The 22,131-nt window shown below is 48.2% G+C and overlaps 1 protein-coding gene and 1 long non-coding RNA gene across 4 annotated transcripts in view; one reads left to right on the top strand and one right to left on the bottom strand.

Annotated features, from left to right (window-relative positions):
• LOC116148623 (uncharacterized) overlaps positions 1-9,989 on the top strand; it is an 82,899-nt gene extending 72,910 nt beyond the window's left edge. The window contains exons 3-4 of one of the 2 annotated variants that reach the window (XR_010377192.1): positions 8,803-9,684; positions 9,778-9,989. This is a non-coding gene — a long non-coding RNA (uncharacterized LOC116148623). Of the gene's footprint in view, positions 1-8,802 lie in introns of both variants that reach the window. The other variant, XR_010377191.1, reaches the window with a different exon arrangement.
• A 63-nt stretch (positions 9,990-10,052) lies between these two features.
• The window catches only part of NR5A2 (nuclear receptor subfamily 5 group A member 2), a 109,099-nt gene continuing 97,020 nt past the window's right edge, over positions 10,053-22,131 (bottom strand). For both annotated transcript variants that reach the window (XM_031438325.2, XM_031438321.2), the window contains one exon: positions 10,053-10,370. In XM_031438325.2, the coding sequence (XP_031294185.1) occupies positions 10,123-10,370 (248 nt within the window). In that variant the 3' untranslated portion in view covers positions 10,053-10,122. The remainder of the gene's footprint in view (positions 10,371-22,131) is intronic.

Here is a 22,131-nt window from a genome sequence, read left to right as displayed (position 1 = left end):
CCAGTGGGCTGTCCCTTTTCCCCCACCATCCCCGCCCTTCCCACTTCTCGCCCCTCAGTAGTAACCAGGTGCCCAGGCCTTTTTGCCCATGTGAGCCCATCCCCATTTAAATATTGCACCTCACACGAGTTTCTCCCCGGCCAGCCACATTTTAGGCACCCACACGGCCGGATCAGGTGTCTGCATTTTAGTGTGGAACATGACACAGGCCCTCATCGGAGTCCCCTCTGCCTGAAAGCAAAAGCGAGCGAGAGAAGCAGGCAGGAGAGAGCGAAGCCCCGAGGCGCGCTGTTTCTACGTGCGCGCTTCGTTCCACCGCGGCGGTTATTGTTACCCATGTGGAACGACCCCGTGAGCCGCGTGTGTCTTGCAGCCTCCTCTTCGCACGTCTGTGGGGCTCGGCTGGCGGGGGGGAAGGGGGAGGCTGGCCGAGCCAGGCAGCCCGGCTCCCCGCGCGTGGTTCGCGGGGTGTGGGTGGCCGCGCGGCGCTGCGCGCCCGGAAGGGGCCGGGGCTGCATCCCGGCCTTGCCCCCGCTGCGGGGCCGCCCGAGGGGCCCACAGCGGTTCAGCTGTGGCCTCCTCACCCCTGATGCCACTGTGGGATGTGATGATGCCCACCTCGCAGGCTTGTGGCGAGGATTCAAGGAGGTAATCTTAGTAAATGAGGGCTCAGCCCGTCGGGGCACAGCCCTGCAGCGCCATCCTCGTCCTTTATCCATAAATGGCCCTGGGACTGGGTGGGCTGGGGCCCGGTGCCTGGCAGCCCTGGTCGGGAGGTGAGATGTCCGGCCCCAGGCGGTTGCACACTCTCAGGCTCCTTTAAGGGACTGAGCGCTGACCAGGCATCGCCCAGGGAGCTTGGCCGGAATCCAGGCCACACAATGGCTGTAGGAACATCTGACACTCGGATAACACGAGGCCACAGGGCAGGAGCAGAGGGGAAAGAGAACCTGTTACAGCGGCAGCAGGGGCAGCGCAACACGTGTTTCCACACTTATTTATAGAAGCCGCTGCCTGTTTAGCAGAGAGCTTTTGATAGGCCTAATTTATGTCTGGGGAAACTCCTTGGGACAAGGTTTTTTTTTTTTTTAAAGTGAGAACTTAGTGGACGGATGACAAAGGTCTGTGAGCTGAAATGGCGGGCGGGCACAGAATGATTTTTCTTTGTAAATGACATTGCCTGGGATTCACATAGTCCTCAATAACGAATGCAGAAAGGATGTTTCTCGAATGACTTTGTGATAAAGTAAACAGGGAATCTACTAGTCAGACCGCAGTCTGAGAAAATCAGGGCAGCTCTGGAAGACACGGTCAGGGCTAAAGTTTGGGCAAGAGGTGGTGGTTATGGTGATGGTTCCTGTGGAGAAGGTAGCACGTAACTCTTTCCACCCCCAATTCTCATGTAGGTAAGACTCCAAGAATTTTTTTTTTAATTTAATTTTTTTTATTGAAGTGTAGTTGATTTACAATGTTAGTTTCAGGTATACAGCAAAGTGATTCTGTTTTACATATACGTACATTTCTTTTCAGATTCTTTTCAATATGTTATTACAAGATATTGAATATAGTTCCCTGTGCTGTACAGCAGGTCCTTGTTGTTTATCTGTTTTATATATAGTAGTGTATATATGTTAATCCCAAATCCTAATTTATTCCTTCCCCCTCTTCCCCTTTAGTAACCATAAGTTTGTTTTCTGTGTCTGTGAGTCTTTCTGTTTTTCATTTGTGTCATTTTTTTTAAGATTCTACATAGAAGTGATATCATATGGCATTTTTCTTTCTTTTTCTGGCTTACATCACTTAGAATGATGATCTCTAGGTCCATCAGTGTTGCTGCAAATGGCATTATTTTATTCTTTTTTATGGCTGAGTAGTATTCCATTATATATATATACATACATACACATGCATATATATGCATATATACACATATACATATACATACACTACATACACACACACGCACACACACACACAACTTCTTTATCCAGTCATCTGTCGATGGACACTTGGGTTGTTTCCATGTCTTGGTTATTGTAAACACTGCTGCTATGAACATTTGGGTGCCGGTGTCTTTTTGAGTTAGAGTTTTCTCGGGAGGACTCAAAGAATTAGTATGTTGTGGATGTCCCCAGGGGTCTGGGCAGTGAACACCTGTTTTAGTTGCCAGTGGTTCTCAGCCAGCTCACGCCCATTCTGCTAAGGCAAAGAACACTTTTGTGTTTTGGGTGCCATTATTAAAACAATTTTAAAAATGTACCTGTCCCCATTGCTTCTTGAGTCCCAAAATAAACGCTCTGTAATGAAATGCACACAGTCCTGCAGGATGTCTCAGGTTTGTGCTTTTAGGAGGTTCAAAGCACAGGGTTTGGAATCAAACAGAACCGTGTGAACCATGCCCTACCACCGGTTAAGTAAAATCATTTTTGTTGTATTAGGGTAAATGCTAAACTTTTGAAACAAAGAGACCCCAACATCCAGTGGCTTGAAGAAGAGCAGTTAATTTCTCTCTCACCTGAGTCTGGTCAGTGGGGGTCCCAGGTCATTCGGGGTCCCAGGTGCTTCCATCTTTTTGCTCCTCAGTGCTCCAATGGTCACCTGGACTGCTGTCCACATCGTGGGTGCAGCCAGGGGAGGAGATAAGAGCCAAAGTCCAGGGGAGGCTGCTTGTCTCTGACACTGGGGAAGACTGAGATGTGGGGATGGTCATTTTGCTCACGGTCCATCGGTCCATCGGTGCATCGCTGGCAGCTTATCTCAGTCATGTGGGCCCATCTGGCTGCAAAGAAGGCTGGGAAATGTAGTCTTTAACTGGGCACCCATGTGTCCAGGCAAAAAGGAAGGCTGGAGTTTTGGGAGACAACTGACAAGTCTGTCGTAGTGTGTAGCCCACAAGGCCTAGCACATAGTAAGTCCTTAAAGAGAGATGCTGTCATTTTCATGAATCATTTCTGGTGTGTTTTCTTTGGATGCGTTTCCTCAACCACATCAGATTTCCTGGACATAATCAACGCTCAGTGTTTTTCAGGTGAGAAATATCAGGTTCATAAACAAACCGCTTTTCCTTCAGTTAAGGCATTGTTAGGGACGCTGTGGGTTTCTCCAGGACAGCCCCTTTAATTTGCTCGCTGCTGCCAGCTGGTAGGAAGCCCTGTGCAGAAGGGCTGGGAAAACAAGAACCAGCAACCCTCCTGGAAACCTCACCAGACCCCAGAGCACTGTGTTCCCACAGAGGGGGTGTACGTAGGGGAGCCAGCACCCCCCCACCGCCACGAGCTGCCCCTCCCTCCAGCAGACGTGGAGGGGAGCTTTGAATGGATGGACAGAAGTTTTCAAAAAGTAGATGCTTTCATTTTCGGAATGTTAACTATTGCCTGGTTGTAAGGATGAGCTGGTCTGACCTGCTGGTCAGGCTGTGATTTCTTTCCTGGGTCCCCCATAAATGCTGGCGCGAGCTTTGTAAATTCATGGCTTGCACGCTCAGGTCTGGGGTTGGCTGGAGGTAGCCTGCCAGGATCTCGGCAAGCTAGCAGACACAAGCAGATGTTCCCCGGAGGGAAGAAGAGAGGGAGGAGGTCCCTCCCTCCTGAAGGTTTGGACCCGTCTGTGGGGACGACCATGGTGGGATCTTGGGCTGTCCTTCTGGGGGTCATTAAAAGTGAGCCGACGTCCCCTGCAGGACACACCCCCAGCGCCACCTCAACCCCAGCCTCAGGCAGAACAGACCCCGGGACCCGCCAGCCTCCAACAGCGTTGGTGCCATTATCGAACATCCCTGATTGTTGGACGCGCTCCCCTCCGCGTTGTGTTGAAAGTAGCCTCCCTGCGCTGTCTGTCCGCTTTCCTCCTGCTGGTCCTGCTCGCGGGGCCGCAGAGCACAGTCCAGCTCTTCCAGCCGCTGCGCAGACACGCCGAGCGCCTTGAATCGCCGGGGTGGCGGCGTTCTCACCGCCTGGCTCTTGGATTCACCGCATGTTAATTCAGGATGGGAGGTGACACGCAGGCACACACACGGGGTCCATCCCTGAAATTCACCTGTGATGCAGAGTTGGTGGGTGCGCACACTGGATGAGCGAGATTATCCCAGGCCCCTGTAAGACGTTCAAGGTCAGCGTCAAGGAGACAGAGGGGAGCAGTGCCCTGTGTCCTTTTGCGACGCTTGTGTACTGTGCCTGCTCTCCCCAGGTTCCGGGCCGGGGCTCCTTGTGCCCAGAGCGTGGGGGCGACGCTGGGAAGCCAGCACAGTGAGACAAGAGCGTGGCTCACAGCCGAGGTCTGGGGCCCAGAACTGGGGTTTCAAGTTTGATGGGGTGGACGGGTGGGGAGGGGCAGCCAGGACGGTCTCCGGGACTCTGGCGGGAGTTGGCCAGGCCTCTGGGACCACGCGTGCGTGAACGGGAACGGGCAGAGGTAGGAAAGAGCCGGTGATGGGGGGGGGGGCAGCCCCGCGGGGTCGGTCCCGGCGGGCGTGGGGGCGGGGCGGCGCCGGGGTGGCGGCTGGGAGCGCTGGGCGCCCTGCTGCGGGGGGCGCTGCGGGGCGCTTCCCGAAGACGCTCGGCATCAGGGGGAGGACTCAGCGGCTCCGGGGCGGGAGCACGGCCCCGGCAGCTGGGTGGCGTGAGACCGAGGGCAGGAGACCAGCCTGCAGTCCGCCGCATGGTTTCAGGGGAGAAGTGCCTCGGGCCGGGCTCCCGCTGCAGGGGAGGCGCTGATGCGGGAGAGAACGAGGAGGGCCCCTGGTGGGACGTGGATGCCGAGGCGGTGTGGGAGGAGGGGAGGGGTGGCCCTGGGTCGTGGGGGGTCTGGGGGGCCTCAGTTCCTGTCGCTGAAGTGCTGGGAGGGCCCGGCCTGGTCGGCACTGGGCTTCCCCTGAGCTGGGGCAGACGGAGCCACCAGGCACCGCCGGCTGTGCTCTGCAAAGCGGCGAAGGTAGCTGCGGAGCAGGTGTCAGCGCACCCTGGGAGGACGACTCCCTTCTCACCTTGGCTCTTTCTGACTGATGTGGTCCTGGGGACAGTCTCAGCCCCAGTGTCCCAGGGAGGCTGGCCTGGGACCCACAGTACCTGCCGGGGTGCCCAGGGTCCGAACTCCGATGGCCTCAGCTCAGGAGGGGAGTGTGGAGGGCCCAGCCATCTCGCCTACTGGTTTCTTGATCGTTTAGTGTCGAACTCGCCTTGGGGCTGCTCCGAGATTAGTCTAATTACACCCCCGTCTGCCTCTTTCCCTCTTTTTTCACTTTTAATTTTGAGGGGGAGGTAATTAAGTTCATTTATTTACTTATCTAGTTTGATGGAGGTGCTGAGGACTGAACCCAGGACCTCGCGCATGCTAAGCATGCGCTCTACCTCTGAGCCGTGCCCTGCCCCCTCATTCCCTTTTCTAGCAACAATTAAACGTGCAGCGTCTCAGAGACCAGTCTTCGCCTTCCTACCGACAAAGCCAACAATCATAGCCTGATCTCTGTCACTGCATTATTAATTCCCAACTTAACATAAAACAAATGGCCTGTGTGAAGCAGTTCAAGCACTGCAAGAATATTTATTTTGAGTGACTGAACTGTACACTTCCTGTTCAGCTTTAAGGAAAATTGGTCTTTATTATTCCCGGGAAATGTCAGAATCACTAAGTGTTGAGCAGTTTGACCTGCACTACGTAGAACCGACCCTCCACATGTTTCTCATAAAAGCACGCATCGGAGATGGCTTCAAACTGAACGTCAGGCTTCGTTAAAGGTACGAGCCTCTTCAAAGTTACTGCGAATATCAAATAGAACAATCAAATGCACAACAGCGGAAACTTTTTTTTTCCTCAAGGGCTGCTTCAAGCCAATGGATTTAGCAACTTTGTGATGGGGGTGAGGTCTCTGCTCTCATCAGTGACCCTGCTGGTGGGCAGGTTGGGCTTTAGAAAATCTCTATCATTTTTAAAAAATTGTATATAACCACTTATAAAAATATTAAAAATTTTTCTATATCTTCTTTGACCTGTGGGATGATTACCTGGGCGTGTATGTATGTAAAAGTTGATCAAACTGTACTTTTCTAGATGTTAAATTGCAGTTCAACTAAGTATGAATGTACATGTTTTTTCATAGTCCATAGAATGTAAGCAAGAATTTTTTAAGTTCTTCCTCATAAGAGGTTGTTAAGGGAGATGTGTTTTGTAGGGCACTGTTTAGTTGATTAAAAATCTCAGCTCTGTAATCTACTAGACCTTAGGTATGGCGTCTTGGGTCTGATTCCTTGGTATTTTTTGGTAGGACCCTAATTAAAATCGGTGTCTGCTTGGCAGCTGGGTAACGACGCCTGCTGGTCGTGGCCGGGGCAGGGATGGGAAGGTGGGGTTGCCAGGTTTCGAAGCCTTGTTAAGTGTTTCGTGGCTCTTGCAATATTTGGTAATAGAGATAATTGTGCATTTCCAAAATGGATTGTGTGGGTATTTTCTTGCTTCAAACATCTCCAGAGGCTCGACAGTACTGAAGGAGGCTGATTTTCTGGCACAAAAAGATGTTATTTTTAGGTCTAAACACCAGGACATGTAAAGACTTTCATGTTTCTAAGGTATTGATACTGGAATCAGTAACTGAGTACCTAGTGGTGACTCGATGCCTGATTTTCTCTAATATAGCTCCTCCCTTTGAAGCAAATCTAAAGAGTCACCCTGGTTTGGGGCAGTATAGTGTTGTACTGATGAGTGGGGGTCCTGGAGTCAGACTTCCTGGGTTCACAGCCCTGCTCCTCCAGGGACTGGGGTGTCACTTGGAGCAAGAAGCTGGAAGGGGAGGAGGAGGAGGATACCTCGGGGAACTTGATCTGAGATCAGCTGAGTTAATAAAGCACTTGAGAAAGTTACTAGGGCACCATCGGTGAGCTCTGCAGGAACAGACAGTGTGAGAGTTTTCTGCCCATCAGTGGTCACAGTAGGTGATGTAAAATATTTTATTTCACGTACAGAGAGGTGACACACAGCTTGAGTTTAATGCCTCAAGGAAGCATCCAACTAGGGACAGTGGACCACCCGAGACAGTGTCCAGAGAGGGAAAAACATCTGTTCGCGGGGAATTCTTTTGAGTCCATCCCTAGTCGAGTACCTTAGTGACTTAGAAGCTTTAGAACCCAATGCAATGAGGACAGCATAAAAACTGTTAAAAACAATCAGGTTGGGCATATCAATATTTATTGAAATATTGAAAAAAATTTCCATTTTGTTGAGAAATTCCTGGCAAGAACTGACATGACAATATGTGTTTCACTGAGACAAAAGTAACGTCAGCAAGGAACCGACTTCACGCTCTCCAGGTGGCCCGGGTTCAGAGCCGGGGCTAGCGGCAGAAGCAACCTAGCACAGACATTCAGACACGACAGGTTGTCTGTTTAGGAACACAGACCACTGACAACAAACCGGGCCAAGCCAAAGCCCATCGTCTGAGTCTGCCTTCACTGATCGATCCTGCAATTGATAAGGCAGCTGCTAAGCAAACGTCGGGTTGCAAACCGGTCAACGACGCGCTCTAGAGAAAGGCCACATGCCAGCCGTGCGTGGACCACAGACGCTGAGTGGCATCCTTGTTTATCAGCGTGCCTCTGATGTCACCAAGCAGTGTGGCTGGAACTTTGCGGGTCGCCTTCTTTCTAACTGTTCTCGTTGGGTAATTGACCAGTTACAACATAACGATGTGTGACCTTTTTAGGTGTACTAGTCAGCGGGGAATACTGTATATTTAAAATCAGAAAACATGGATTTTGGGAATCAATATATTATTATTTTTTGCAGCGTTAAAAACTTGCAAATAACCATCCCTCATATCTCAAAATTTGCCTCCACCCACGTTCCACGTGCACGATGGAGCCACTTCATCCACTGCCGACACCGCTCCTCTCCAGCGTGGTGTTTCACTGGGGAGAGGGAAGGTGCTGCTGTGTCCTTGATGCTTTGGATGTGGACTCAGCTATTTTTCACTGTCCCTTGAGCCATGGAAATAACATGGGTGACTGAGCCTCTAATGAGGTGGCTCAGCTAAAGGGTCCCCTTCCCGTGGACGAGTATTAGAGGTGATTAATAAAAATAATAAAATAAGCCTCTTTGTACACACAGAAGTCATAACTAATATCTTTGGTATACAACTTACGATGCTTGGAAAGAAAACCCAGGGAAGACTCCACCCTTGTTAAATTTACTCGTAAACAGAGGAAGCTACAAGTCACATAATTTACAATAGATATTAAATAAACTACGGTAAGAATTATGAAGATTTACAGACATTTAATCAAGAATGATTTTAATTCATTAAGACCCTTCTTTGTCCCTGAACTATGTTCCACTAACTTGAAGACATGCTACAATAAACACATATATTTGGTTTCTTCAGTCTCGGCTATATCTTATACAAAGGTGAAACCAAGGAACAATAAATTAGCATCAGAATTGTCTACAGTTGAAACTATGATGTACAATATAAATAAACTATTCAAAAGCCAGAAATGCTTATGAAAAAAATTAAGGGACTAGGAGATACTTTTTTTTTTTTTTTACAGTTTCTACAAATGATTGTGCCGCCGATAATCTCAAAAAAAAAAAATTTAAAGTCTAAATGAGATTCCCGTTTTTGATTTTAGTGTCTCACGACATACAATAATTAAGTACTGTTAAAAATAATTAGCAATCAGAAAAATAACATTAAGGAAATTACTGCTTTAGCAATTTCGTAATATCACAGCTCCCCCCTCCCCACCAAGGACCTAAAGAATGTAAACACTATGTTTTATTGGACTTTAAAGTATTAATACTTTATTTTCAACAAAGGTTGGTCCGCATCTGCACAGCCAGCTCTGGGAACTGAAGTAAGGCAAGACTTCCACACCTGTGGCATCTCCTGTAACACTGACAGCGTCGCCTGGAGACTTCGTTTCGCAAGTCTTCATCCTCCAGTATCTGTTCTATAGCAGACTGTGGTCTACGCCTTAGCAAGGTCGGTATTGCTCTCTTCCCTTCCCTTCTGGGGAAGACTTGATCGCTTTAGTATCTTTCCAGGCCCTCTGTAAAAATCACTGTTTCCACACCATGTGTAGGGAATGTTCACATGTAACAGGAGTCAGTTTATCTGCTTACTCCATCTTTTATTTTGCTTTGCTCAACTTGCTTCAGTTCTGTCTTAGGCTGCTTACACCTGTGGCTGACGTGCCAGCAAAATGTGTTTCACGTTGTATTTTTCAATGAACTACAAACCTCGATGGTTAAAAAGGCTGATGTATTCTAACGAGCCTTGCAGGCAGAAATTTCCAGGAAATCCAGCAGTGCTTAAGCTAAAGCTTTGAAAGTCTGTAGTCCCTGCCCTGGATGGTCATGAATGCTTACGTAAGATCAGAAGAGGGCTACCACCAGCTTTTTGTTTTGTTTTGTTTTGTTTTGTTTTTTAACACGAACATACGACAGAACAAACCAGAATGTACTTAACATGGTACGCGAACACATTAACAGGCTGTTCTTATTAGCTGTTTGCAGGCCTAAAACACAGACGTTCAAGATTAGGCTTCTCATGACTTGGTGGTGCTACTCGGGGGTGTGGCTGAGCGCAAGTCCTCAGGACAGATTCCCAGATGGCGGGACAGAAGGTGCTGGGTCCTCGAGGGGAAGAGAGAAGGGCTGTTGCAGGTGCAGCCGATGGATTCTGGACGATGGGTTCAGGTCAGTTTCACCACGGAGGGATTCCGTAAGCTCAAATCCCCCGCTGCATACACCTAATTAACAACACTGATCAGTCCCTCAATTTCTTCACAGCGGAGATCAGTTCAAATATACAAGAATCATTCTGTCCGGTTCTATCCTGACATGGCGTTGCCATCCATCTGTGAGCTCATTCCGCTCCATCACAATATCTTTTATATGGAATCCTTCGGGGACGTGAAGCCTTTGATTCACAGTTTGCAGTACAAATACCCTGATACATCATTTATTTGCTATTAAGTATTTGATTATTACGCCTTTTAAAATTCAGTATCTTTAAACCAAGTGTTTTAATTAGTGTTGCTTGGAGCAGTTCGGAGCATGTTTCCCCCTTTCCTCCTGGCCCCCCCGCCCCCCCCATCTCTCTCTGTTCTGGACGCTGGCGCCCTGGGGCTGCGGCTAAGCTCTTTTGGCGTGCAGCATCTCAATCAGGAGGTTGTTGTAAGGGACGTCCCCATTCAGGTGCTTGTAGTAGAGGTACTCCTCCGCCTGCAGGCTGATGGCCCGGATCTCGGGCAGCCGGAGGAGCAGCTGCCCGAACTTCTCTGTCTGCTGCGGGTAGTTGCACATGGTGTAGTCCAGCAGGGCAGCGTTGACTTGCTCCTGGACCCCTTCCACCAGCTGGAAGTTCTCAAGGTTTTTGACATCTGGATTAAAAAAAAAAAAAAGCACACTATTTAAATGGCGTCTTAATTCCTGTTTACGACGTCAGTGTGTTCAATTCATGGATGCATTTTCCTCCTGACATAAAGCGTACTTTACACGCTGCTGAATATTCAGTAAGCCCCACTTCACCAAGCTTCCTGGGAAAATGATCACAAAAGAGCTTTAGAAGAATGTCTTGTTGAAATTCCGCCTATACCTCAGATCAATTAGACACCAATGGGTTTTGAGCAAGGTCAGCCCTTTTCACAGCCCTTACAAAAGGAAAGGCTTGAGGATTCCTAAAGTAGGGGGATCATAATATATTGCCCGCAAATGAGTCCCTGGAGAAAGACCTATCTTAACCCAGTATATTGCACAATTCATATAATTCTGTATTAATTTTTCTGACCCAAGGTGAAATCTGTGTCCAGGGTCTGATGTAGTTAATTCTAATAAAAAGTGACAGGGTTCTTGTTTCTGTTTGACATTTTCTAAATGATTCTGAAAGCCTTTGACTTGTCTAGTCTATGCTAATGAACCATCTGGTACACTCCAGTGACTGCCAACAGAATCAGCGCTCCTGGAACTCCTAAAATATATATCTCGGTGACTAATGATCTTTATCAAATGAAAGCTTTGTCCTTTAGGCAGAATACAAGCCAGGATGGCCGGTGCCCTTTAACCTGAGTGTGGTTTCTGAAGTCTGAGACTTTTTTTCCTCCCCTCCTGGTCATGGTCTCCTACAGAGAAGATGGGTTCAGCCTAACTCCTGGTGGCCCTCTGCCCTACGAGTCCTCACAAATGTTGAGTAAGAGGGAAACAGAGTCAAAAGGGACTGACACACGTACACAGACGATGAGCCAGGGAAGACGGTCACGTTGGAATTTCTCTTCTGGAGTTTGTTTATGTTAACAGTGCAGCTTTTCTGCAATGTGTATATAGACGCCTCTGGAAGGAACATATAGACATGTGTGTGTGTTTACATATGGCTGTGCTAAGAAAGTAAACAGATGAAGCCACCCTCCCACCTCTGCTTTATTTTCTAATTGGACAAAAGTAAATAAGAAAGATTTAGTAGAAAACCACATAATATGCCAACTAAAAGGTTAAATGTACTAAACCCGGCTAAGAGTTACCAGAGCAATTCATATCCAGTATTTTTGTCACTATATGTGGTCAAACTTAGCCTGCATGTATGTGCGTGTCCATCTTGGTATCTCTAAATTTTCTTTTTTGGTGGGGGGCAAGTAGTAAGGTTTGTTTGTTTATTTATTTGATGGAGGGACTGGGGGTTGAACCCAGGCCCTCCTGTTTGCTAAGCGCCTCCTCCACCACTGAGCCATACCCCCATCTTGGTATCTAAATGCTGCTGCAATATGCAGCCTTACACTTGCTGTCCCAGTGTGTTGAGGAAGAGTTCAGTGTTTACATTTGCAGCCACAACTTTGCATGAAACATGCTTCCCCGCTCCATCCCCAAATCTCTGCCCCAAATGAACAACTGTGAGGAATTAGTACTTGAATACACAGTGTGAGCATTGGAGACCACATCTATTTCAAATGGACAATGAAAAATACTTGATTATTTGTTAATGAGATGAACAGATGAACACTACACTATTCGGAGCTCTGTGTCTTCCTGTGGCATTAAACTGGTGGCCAGGGGTGGGTGGCAGCGTAGTGCTCCAGGGTAGAGTGATGTGTGCGAGGTCCTGGGTTCAATCCCCAGCACCTCCATTACCAAAAAAAAAAAAAAAAAAAAAAAAAGTTGGAAAAAAATTAAGAAAAAAAATCTTGCCGCCAAGGTCTTGTCCACTGGACATTTGACACAGGTGGCCCTTGACAGTTAATAAAGCATTTTCCAAACTAACAAAATGTTGTAAATCAAACTTCAATAAAAAAAAATTCCATCTATCCCATCTAGAACATCTAAAAATTATTTTACATTATTTAAAAATACAAGTATTGCGCCATTTGCCAGATATTTGCCATTTGCGACCACATGGCTGGCCCTAGAGGGTATTATGCTGAGTGAAGTAAGTCAGATGGAAAATGACGCAAGAACCCGTTTGGTTCAAAAGGTGCACACGTAACCTGGGAAGCAGCGTCACTACGCGCGCAAGGCGGCGGCGGGCCGCGCGCAGGACAGGCCGCCTGCCGCCGCGGGCTCGCGTCCGCTTGGAGACGTAGGTCCCTCGTGCAGCACCACGGCAGACAACCGGTAACTCAAAAGTAGGTCATCTGAATTATGACGAACTATTTTTCTTTTTGAAGGTTAGGGTTTATTTGTTTTATTATTATTTTTGTTAATGGAGGTACCGGGGATCGACCCCGGCGTCGCGTGCGTGCCACGCATGCGCCCTACCACCGAGCTCGGCCCTCCCCGGTGACAAACCTCTCGGCCTGGCTTGTCGCTACCCTCCAAACCGCCGCGAGAGCGCGGAACTCAGCTTTCTCTCCTGCACACCACCGAGAAGTTGAAAAAGAAAAAACAAAAACTAACCAGGCAACTTCCGGGGTTACAGTGATTTTAACACAATCATAGAAAAAAAATTGAAATGGAGTATTATTTTCTGCTACAATGAGAGAGATTCTCACAGTAAGAAAAGCTAGCAGTAGTCACAGAGATTACTAGGGAGGGTGCAGGGATTTGCACACTATAAAATGCAAGATAAATGAATAATAGCCTTTTTTAGAAAGTTGTTTTTGAAACCTTTTTTTTGATAAATGTATTTTTTTCTGTACTAGGTTCAACCTTCTGTGATAAATTGTGCCACTGTGTTATAGAAAAAAACCAAACAGGCTAACAAATATTAAGGACAGATCCAACGTGCTGGCTTATTTGCTTATTAGTATTACAGAATGATCATTTAAAGTCTTCAGATCAGCATTTGCTGGATAATTTCAGTGAATATTGGTCCAAACTAGTACCTTTCTCCCCAAAGTTTAAAAATCCATGCAATTTTCCTTCTGAATGAAAATATATAGGTTTCCCATACTTTGGCCGTATAGTAAGTTCCTCTCTAAAGTTCACCAGAGTTGGATTAATTATTCCATTCCATTATTTTTACGGATTTATCATTAAACATTACGAAAGTTACGAGCCAGTTGCCCCAAAGGTGCTCACTTACTGAATGCCTGTTTTGTTTCTATGTCTGTACAGGCAACTTGTAACTTAGTGGCGATGATTCTGATATTTCAGCTATAAGGTCAAAGCAGGAAAGAAAAAGGGTTTGATTGATTTACTCTCATTCCCTGGCCGAGAAGTTCCTGCATCACTGCTGACCTGTTTCAGCTCCGTGTTCTGCTCACTGCATCTCGCTCTCCTTTATTAACTGTCACTTTCCCTACATAAACTGTCAGCACCGTGGGTGGGAACCATGTTACATATTATATGTTAGTCAAGGCATCCTCAGGGATTTCTCCAATTAACGTTTGCTTTATAGGTGTACTTGTACAAGATGGATAAAGTTGTAAAATGACCTATTATTCCATTAGTTGTTACGTGTCTTACAAACCAATTTCTTTTCTTTTTCTAACTTGAAAATTGATTTATACACTAGATCTCTCCCACAAATAAAATATTTTAAATGTAATGGTGTTTTCTAGTCAAAGAATCCTTTGGTGAATCCTTCTGTGACCTGAACCGTCAAGTCTTGGGTCGCGTGTTTTGCCAACGAGGGTTTTCACTGGTCGGTTCTGCTTTTTTTTAACTGAAGAACAGCCGGTTACAGTGTGTCAGTTTCTGGTGCGCAGCACAGCGTCCCAGTCATGCACACACGTACATAGATTCGCTTTCATGTTCAGACGTGTAAGCCATATGTTTGCTCTTCACTCCCCTATTAAGCAGCGCTGCACCCGCTTTGGATTTTAGAGCGAGACCCTGTTGGATGAGTGGAGATTGACAGGAGACCAAAACTGCCCCCGGTTCTTCTGTGATGTTTGATGCAGGATCCCAAAGTCTCCTGCGTTTGGCACTCTGTGTGTTCCTTTGAAATCTAGTTAAGCTTCATGTTAATACAGTTTAGACACACGAGTTAATGAACCCCATCATTACAAATTCTGAGCTGGAAACTGTATGTAAACAGACAGAAGCATCCCCGACCCTTTCTCCAGCGCCTTTAAATTTTGATGACCCGCAAAAGCATTTGGGGCTTCTCCTTTAAGTATCAACCTCTTATCATCTATTCTACTTTATTCACTCAGGGACTAATTACCAACTTTTTGTATGAAGCAGCATTACGAGAAGCTCACAGTGGGGGTGCTCAGATTTTTCCCATCCTTATTGGAAAGTAAACCCTTAGGTCTTCTTGAATATATTACAGCTGGCTTTTTGGTCCTACGCAGCATTCAGGCCCTGCAGATGAACACGCTGATTTCTGCCTCCCTGGTACCTGCCACGTGGCGCAGCCGGTGACCCTCCCGTGCAGCACGCTCTTGTCAGAGACGGCGCCTTTGCTGAGCACGGGGGCCGGGGGACCGGGGGGCTCAAATGGCCTGAGAATATGACTATCTTTGTTAACTTCCCACACCTGGGGAAAAAGAAATCTCCTCTTGTGTCGTTCAAGGACACAGAAGTGGGAAAAAGAGGTACCACTTTGCACCCAGAGAACCTTTTTTCCTCGAGGCTTTTGGAGGGATGACAATGAATAACTGCTTTCCAGTTTGTCCTCAGAAGACCCTCCCCTTTGATAAGCCAGAGAAGGAGACAAGAAATGAATTTTCTATAAGAATTCATTCAAAAATTATTCTTAAAGGGTTCTATTTAAATAACTCGTATGAATAATTTTGTAAGAACTTGGGAGAGCAACACGCTGGCTGCTTTCACGTGAACGAAGCTCACTTAACGCGGCGCGCGAGGGCTCGTGGCCAGCTGCAGTGGGCATTTGCAGTGCCCACGCCTGAGATTAGCTCCTACTCTGTTTCCAGCAAAACTTAAAGTTTTAAATCAGTTACTATTAAGTCCTGTACATAAATGTGTGTGTATGTGTATGTGATTGTCAGCCAAGACCTACGTTTAGCGATGGGAACATACAGTTCAGTGAGTTCACATGCAAACGGCCAGTAAGAAAATGCCACACTCTGGCAGGAAAATGTGGACAGAGCACACGTATTATTTACGTACGGAGAAATAAGCCCTTCCAACGGGTTGGCGCTGTATAAACGGCGAAGCAGTCTAACGTGCACCTTGTACTTCCTACCTGACATGCACCCAGGATCGGCGTTCACGCGTTCGTTCAGAAAGCCCCGTGCCTGGTGTTGACGACACAGGGTGCCAGACACAGACCCGGGTCGGGGGGCTTCCCGAACACGTTGGAGAGGCGCACCGGGTGTCCCGGGTAGACCCAGGACGGGCACTTAACCCAGGGCCTGGGGGCAAGCGACACGGGAGAGTGAGCCGGGCAGCACGGGGGCAACAGGCCAGCGCAGCTGGGGCGCCCCACACAGAGCCTCAGAGCCGCCGGAGCGGGGGCCTTGGAGCAAAGCAGCTTACCCTTCACGGAGGAGGCGGCGGGGGTGGGGGCAAGGTAAGGACAGACCCTAAGGTTTCAGACACTGCCCGTCGGAGAGAGTCTGGATTTCATTCTGAAAGCAGCACAGAAGCATCGCAAGATTTTCGGAAGGAAGCACACGATCGGCTCTCTGATGGAGAAAGTGTCGGAGGAGGGGAGCGGGTGGGCAGGTGAGGCAGGGTCAGGATGGGGCAGACTCACGAAGGGAGGACTGTGGTGGCCCCGGGGGTGGGGATGGACTTGAAAGGCATCGAGATGGTTGGCTCAGCAGCTGTCCGCCCGGGATGAAGTGAGAGCAGGAGAGGTCCTGGGTGCTGGGTGGCGTCTGGGTGTCCGTCAGTGGGGGGAGGTGGTGGCCACCCCTCCGGCAAGAGGAGGAAAAGCAGATCGAGGGGCAGCACTGGACAACTCGAGGCACCGTGTTCAGTTCAAGAAGCACTGGGATGTTCACTAGGGATGCAGAGGAGACGGCTGGAGACAGAGGTCCCGGCGTCAGCAGAGGCTGGGCAGGTGTCCCAGTTTGGGACTCGTCAGGGGGTGGGTGACGGCTGAAGCCCTGGAGGTGGTGGGACTGTGCCGACAGGAGAGGAGGGCCTGGGGCTGGGATTTGGGGAAGGCTGACTTGCAAACGAGTCTGTCCTGAGAAGGCATTACAGGTGTTACGCAATGAAGATGCAGAGACATTAAATGGTTAAAAAGATCTCGAGGTTCAGGACAGACCCAGAGACTGGAGAAGGTGCTACCACCTACCAAGCACGAGTCGGCGCACAAAAAGTTGTCCTTGCCTGTCTCAGCGACACTGTGACGCAGACGCAGGAAGCAACCGTACGGTTACGGGGGGGAGGGATAAAGTGAGGGTTCAAGATTCACAGGTACTCACTACTGTGCACAGAGTAAGCAAGGTCCTACTGCACAGCCCAGGGAACTGTGCTCAGCACCTTGCAGTGGCCCATCTGAACCAGACAGGCGCGCGTGTGTGTGTGTGCCTGAGTCACCGTGCTGTGCACCTGAGGCCAGCGCTAAAGCAACTGTGCTTCCATTCAAGAAAAACACCCCCCAAACCCCACGCCCAGAACAGTGAGATGAATCATGTAAACGTGAATAATACGAATTACCTGTCAAACACGCACAACTACCGTATGCTCACAAGGCCCTCTTTATCCTATGATTTTCCCGCTAAAACTTGGAGACTTCGCTTGCTTGCAGTGCACCTCTGGAAGGTGACCTTCCCCAGCAGAGACCTGGTCACTCTCCTGGCCGTGAGATCTCACGGACAAAACAGCCTCTGATGTTGCCGTCTTCCAGTTGCCGGAAGGCAGCGGGCACCCTTGCACGTTTACCCATTCTCAGTCACAAAGAATAGTCAAGGAAACAAAACCGAAGTTTTAAGTTTCAGTGAAAACCTTTCCACCCTGTTTTACTCATTTTCAAGCCCAATTTCCCCAACCAGACAAGGACTTGGCACAAAACGCTGTGAATGCGGTGCCTCGTGTGGTGGCCGCAAAGGCCAGGCTCGGGAGACATCCTCGCAGAGAACGTCACCTGCCCTTTCCTCAGTTTCACGTCCGTATCATGACACTCTCAAGAGGCATTGCCCCCCCCCCCCAGTGGAAAAGAACATTCCTCGCTGATCAAATATCGTGATTTCTCGTTGCAGTTCCTCCTCTAACTGTGATCACGAGGGTGTCACTATTTGGGGCTTCAAGTTTCTTCGTCTTCAAGGCTTGGACTTGAAGATCTCTCTGGCCACCCCCGGCCCCGACAGCTCACGACTCTGGGATTGTGAACCCAAGTTTTGAAAGGAAGGCACTGGACTCGGGTCAGCACACAGCGGGTCCTGGCCTCGCTCTGCGTTCTCCCTGTGAGCCTGGCACCTGTGTTCTCACTCCACTGTCTGGGTTCGACTTGGATTCTCCAGGATGGGTTTTTGGCCTAAATTACAAACTGTTTCAAACTCCATTGAGTTTGAACTCCATTACATGTTGTGCTTTTCTAGGGAGACAGATTCAAAAAGGACTCCTGGCTGGAACTTTGACGGCCGGGCCAAGCCCGCCTGCTCTTCTCAACGCGTCGGCGTTTTCTAGGTGCAGAGCACGCGCTTCGTCCGCGACGCTCCCCGCCCTCCCCGGCGCCTCGAGGCCCCAGGCCGAAGGGTGCAGCTTTACCACCTTCTGTAGGCACAGCTGCTGCCGGACGTCTCTGCTTGAATGGCCGGAGGCATCTCAAACTCAAGTGTGCAGCCCGGAGCTTGGCCCCTCCAGTCCTCTGAGCCTGCCCTTCCCTGGCTCTCTGATACCAGTCATTACCCCAGTGTCCCCCAGAAGCTTCCCCAAACCCATCTCTGTGGCTTGGACAGCACAGTCTGTGTGCCCATCACATGGGGCGCTGGGTGTCCCATGGTCACCTGTTGATTTGGAGGATGACATGTCTCTACCCGGTCAGTGGTCGCCCTCCCCAGGCCTAGGCACAAGGAGACCCACTTGGCACTTGCTGAAAGAAAGAATATATTTTCACGTCAGTTCACACATCAGTCCTCCCCTTGTGTCTGGAAGATCTTGCAAACATGTCCAATCACATCTTCCTGATCCCGCAGTCGCTGTGCCCTGCTTGCCCCGCTGGACTGTGTTCTCTTGGACGGCAAGACACCCAGCACACACACTGTTAAACCTGCTGATCTGAATTAAGCCCCCACGAATATAAGCCATGTGCAAATTATTCCCTAAGAATATACTGAACACCTTCCACGAGCCAACTGTCCCAGCGACCAGACTCTAACCAGTTTCAGACTTCCTCACTTCCTTAAACTCATGACCAATTTCAGATCTAACCTTAGAACATTTCTTATCATTTATCTCCAGAAAAGTATGTTTTGACTCAAAATTGGAGAAACCGCATTCAACGAACAGGAGACGGAAGAACATTTAGTTTGTTCTGTATATACACTTGCAATTTGTTCTCCAGAATTCTTAGGGATTAAACTGAGGAAGGAAGGCTATGAGCTAAAGGAGTTTAAGATCAAGAATTGAAACAGATCATATGCTGTATCAACATCTACATAGCAGATGATACTGAAAACCACGTACAAATGCATGGAGGATGAGAGGCAAAAGGAAAAGGTCTTTGGCTGGGAATCAATTGAGTATTTTGAGCCAGGAAACAGAATTTAAAGGGGCACACATGGGCCAAGGCAATTTCCTGATTTCCCCCTAAATTTCAAATAAAGCTGTGCGTCAAAGAGACTTAATACTCAGGGCAAATACATACAATGTCAAGTAAACTAGGTGACATTTCAAGTGCACACGACTCTCAGCATCGCAGCTGCCCTGGCCGGCCGGCCCTGGGAACCCGAGTCCTTATCGGGGTTCAAAGGCCATCTGTCCCCGCAGAACATGAATCATCCACACTCATAAAACGCCATCTTTCGCAGAAAAGCGCCTCATTCCATTCTCGTAGTCACATCCTAAAACAGTTTTGAACCCTAATCTGGCATCTGATTTCCATTCAGGAACTTCTGCGGTTTTTGCAAAGTTGTCCTATTCTCATTGAATAAGATACGGGGTTCAGTTTATTCAGGTGTTAAGTCAAGAGTATGAATAAACCAACGTTATCATATGAAAGAGAATTAAACAGGCAGATCCAAGTGGGGATATATTAAGCCAAATTTAAGCTCCAGTTGTTGAATTTAGCCGGGGCTAGACGTCTGGTTTGCCTCGGGATAAATTCAGCTTTCCAGCTAATCGAACGAGGAACACTGCCTCAGGTCTGATGAAATTTACAAGAGCGTGCTGTCCAACAGTTCTTGTTAAAAATACTCGCTTCAAGGCATTCTTAGCATCTTTGGGATGAAGACCGTATTTGCATTTAATTATTTGATTTCAAACTTTTATGACTGTGGATCAAATATTAGCTTAGCCAATTAAAATATTATTTTGTGGGAGAGCAGCAAAGAGCCCAGATCAGTCCGACTTCCTCGGCCCTGGTTGTGCTCTGTGACCTTCTTACTGGCTCCCTGAAAGACCCTTTCTAAGAGGGGAGAGGAAACAGTAACATTTGAGACATAAATGCACGTGTAGCAAACAAGGTGGTGTGCTGGCAGCGCGCAGCTGGCTGGAAGCGCCTCCCCGCAGCACGGCGGCGGCCTGGGAGACCGAGGGTGTGGTCGCCTAGATATTTCTACCCGCACAATCAATACTCCTTCATAATTCAGCGCGTGAAAGAAACCCTGTTCTTTAAAAGGCGCGTGTTAGTCCACTTGCGGGGCCGGGGGTGGCTTTAGTCCCCAAACAAGGCTGGTTCCGGCCAGTGTTCCGTCCTCCAGGTCTGGGAGGCAGCGAGGGATGGGAGAGGGCCGGGGATGAGCCGGCCAGAGGGCGCCACAGGGGAAAGAAGCTTGCTTCAAACTGAAGAGCAGTAGGACACTCTTTAAAATCTTTTCCAAGTGGAATTGTTGAAACAAGGCATTCGACAAGCTCCCTCAAACAACCAGCTTCTTCTGTGTAACTAGCATGGCTCAGACCTGAGAGCCCAGAGCTGACAGGCGGGAGTCCCCGGGAATCTTGCTGCACTGAGTCCTCCGGCACCAAGGTCATGAGACAGTAGGTCGATCTGGGGCCAGGAAGACGCAGGTGTGTGTCCACCATCCGGCTGTGCTCCAGACCCGGATGTGGCCCGTGGGGACATCCCCGCCGTGACTTAGCTTCCGTACGTCCCATGGCGGCTGTGATTAGGTGTGAGTGGACCACACACCTGGGGAACCGCTGCCGCCCGGGGTTCCCAGTTCTCACCCTACTCATTTCAGCAGAAGCTCGAACCCAAGACGTGACTATAACAGACTCGTCATTTGAAAGAATAACTATTGATTATTTTAAGAGAATGAAGCACATTACAGTTAAGTCAATACAAGGATGTGTAACAAGGTTGGGAATTTTGCCTCCCAAAAAGCAAGAGAGACCACGGGTAAACGCCCGCAGTCGGTCGTTGGCTCACTAATTAAGACTCAGCAACTTGAACCCTGTGCGAATTCGGACACTGCGTCTGGGTTTTGTTTGTGACAGGAAGTTTAAAGAATGCCTTTCTGTGTCGTATTCTGAATCTCCAACTCATAAGAAGTAAATTCTATCTGAAACCAGCAGCAGAATCAGACATTCAAGGAATTAAAAGTACTATTAATGTGCCATCTATTTTAAAAATCCCTTTTTTAAACGTTAAAGGCCTTTTTTTAAGGTATTCTATGAAATGTAGGCTTATTGTGTTTTACAATTTCTGAGAATAAAGTATTTGTTTAATTCCTTGAACTCCTATCCAATTCTTTCCGTCTATTTTTTCTCACTTCCCTCAACACTGCTATCAGGTGTGGTTCTGGCCGTCTGAGAAAGAGACATTGCATGGACGACAGGATTGGGAGGAAAACCCATCAGAGCAGGAATTCTTGAACGTGGCATCTGATGCTCCCAGTCGCCTTTTAACTGTACCCCCTGCGCCAGCACTATGGCTTCAGAGAAAGCACTGGGTTGAGAGCACTAAAAACTGTACTTTTTTAATTGCGTGGGGATTCAGCTTTCTGTTGCCAAGTCGGATTGCTCTGAGTTAGGGAGGTCTGTGGGACTTTGCACGTCCTGCTTCCACTCGTACTGAAAAGTAACACCGCAGTCCGCAAAGCGCTTGCAACTTCATGCCCACGTGAGAACCGGTATTTGTACGCTCTGTTCTAAATATCCAAGATTGTTCTAGTTGTAGAGTTAAAACTGCTCTTTAAGAGCTACATATGCTTGTTACTTATTACCTCATTTTCCTCAGCTTATTAAAATTCTGCTCAGTAAGACCAGAGGTCGAATGAGGGGAAAAAATCAAGCAGCTGCACAATCCTTACTATGAAGCCTTTGACTGTAAAGAGAAAAGAGAGGGCTTTGGGGTGAGAACTAAGGGAGAGGGAACCTGGTCACCTAACAAGGTCATTAAACCCAAACACTATCAATTTTTTGGACATAATTTAATAATTCATCCATCTGCTTAGGGACATGTTCTTGTATGTGGAAGACAGGAAAATCCATCACAAATCACTTTGTGTTTGCTTACTCATGTGGCAGAGAAAGTAACAGGAAAGATTAGTCTGAGAACTTTTAAGAGCTTGAAACATTTTGCAAAGGAAGCTGTCTACCTCCTCCCCCTCTTTACTGTGATTGTGGATTTTGCTAAAACAGTGTTCGTCCTGATATTACAATGTCCTACGTTTGATCATATTTGCTTCGTAA

The sequence above is a fragment of the Camelus dromedarius genome, chromosome 21 (assembly GCF_036321535.1).
Source record: "Camelus dromedarius isolate mCamDro1 chromosome 21, mCamDro1.pat, whole genome shotgun sequence".
Taxonomy (NCBI): domain Eukaryota; kingdom Metazoa; phylum Chordata; class Mammalia; order Artiodactyla; family Camelidae; genus Camelus; species Camelus dromedarius.
The sequence above is the reverse complement of the archived record's forward strand: the minus strand, read 5'-3'. Positions and strand labels throughout refer to the sequence as shown.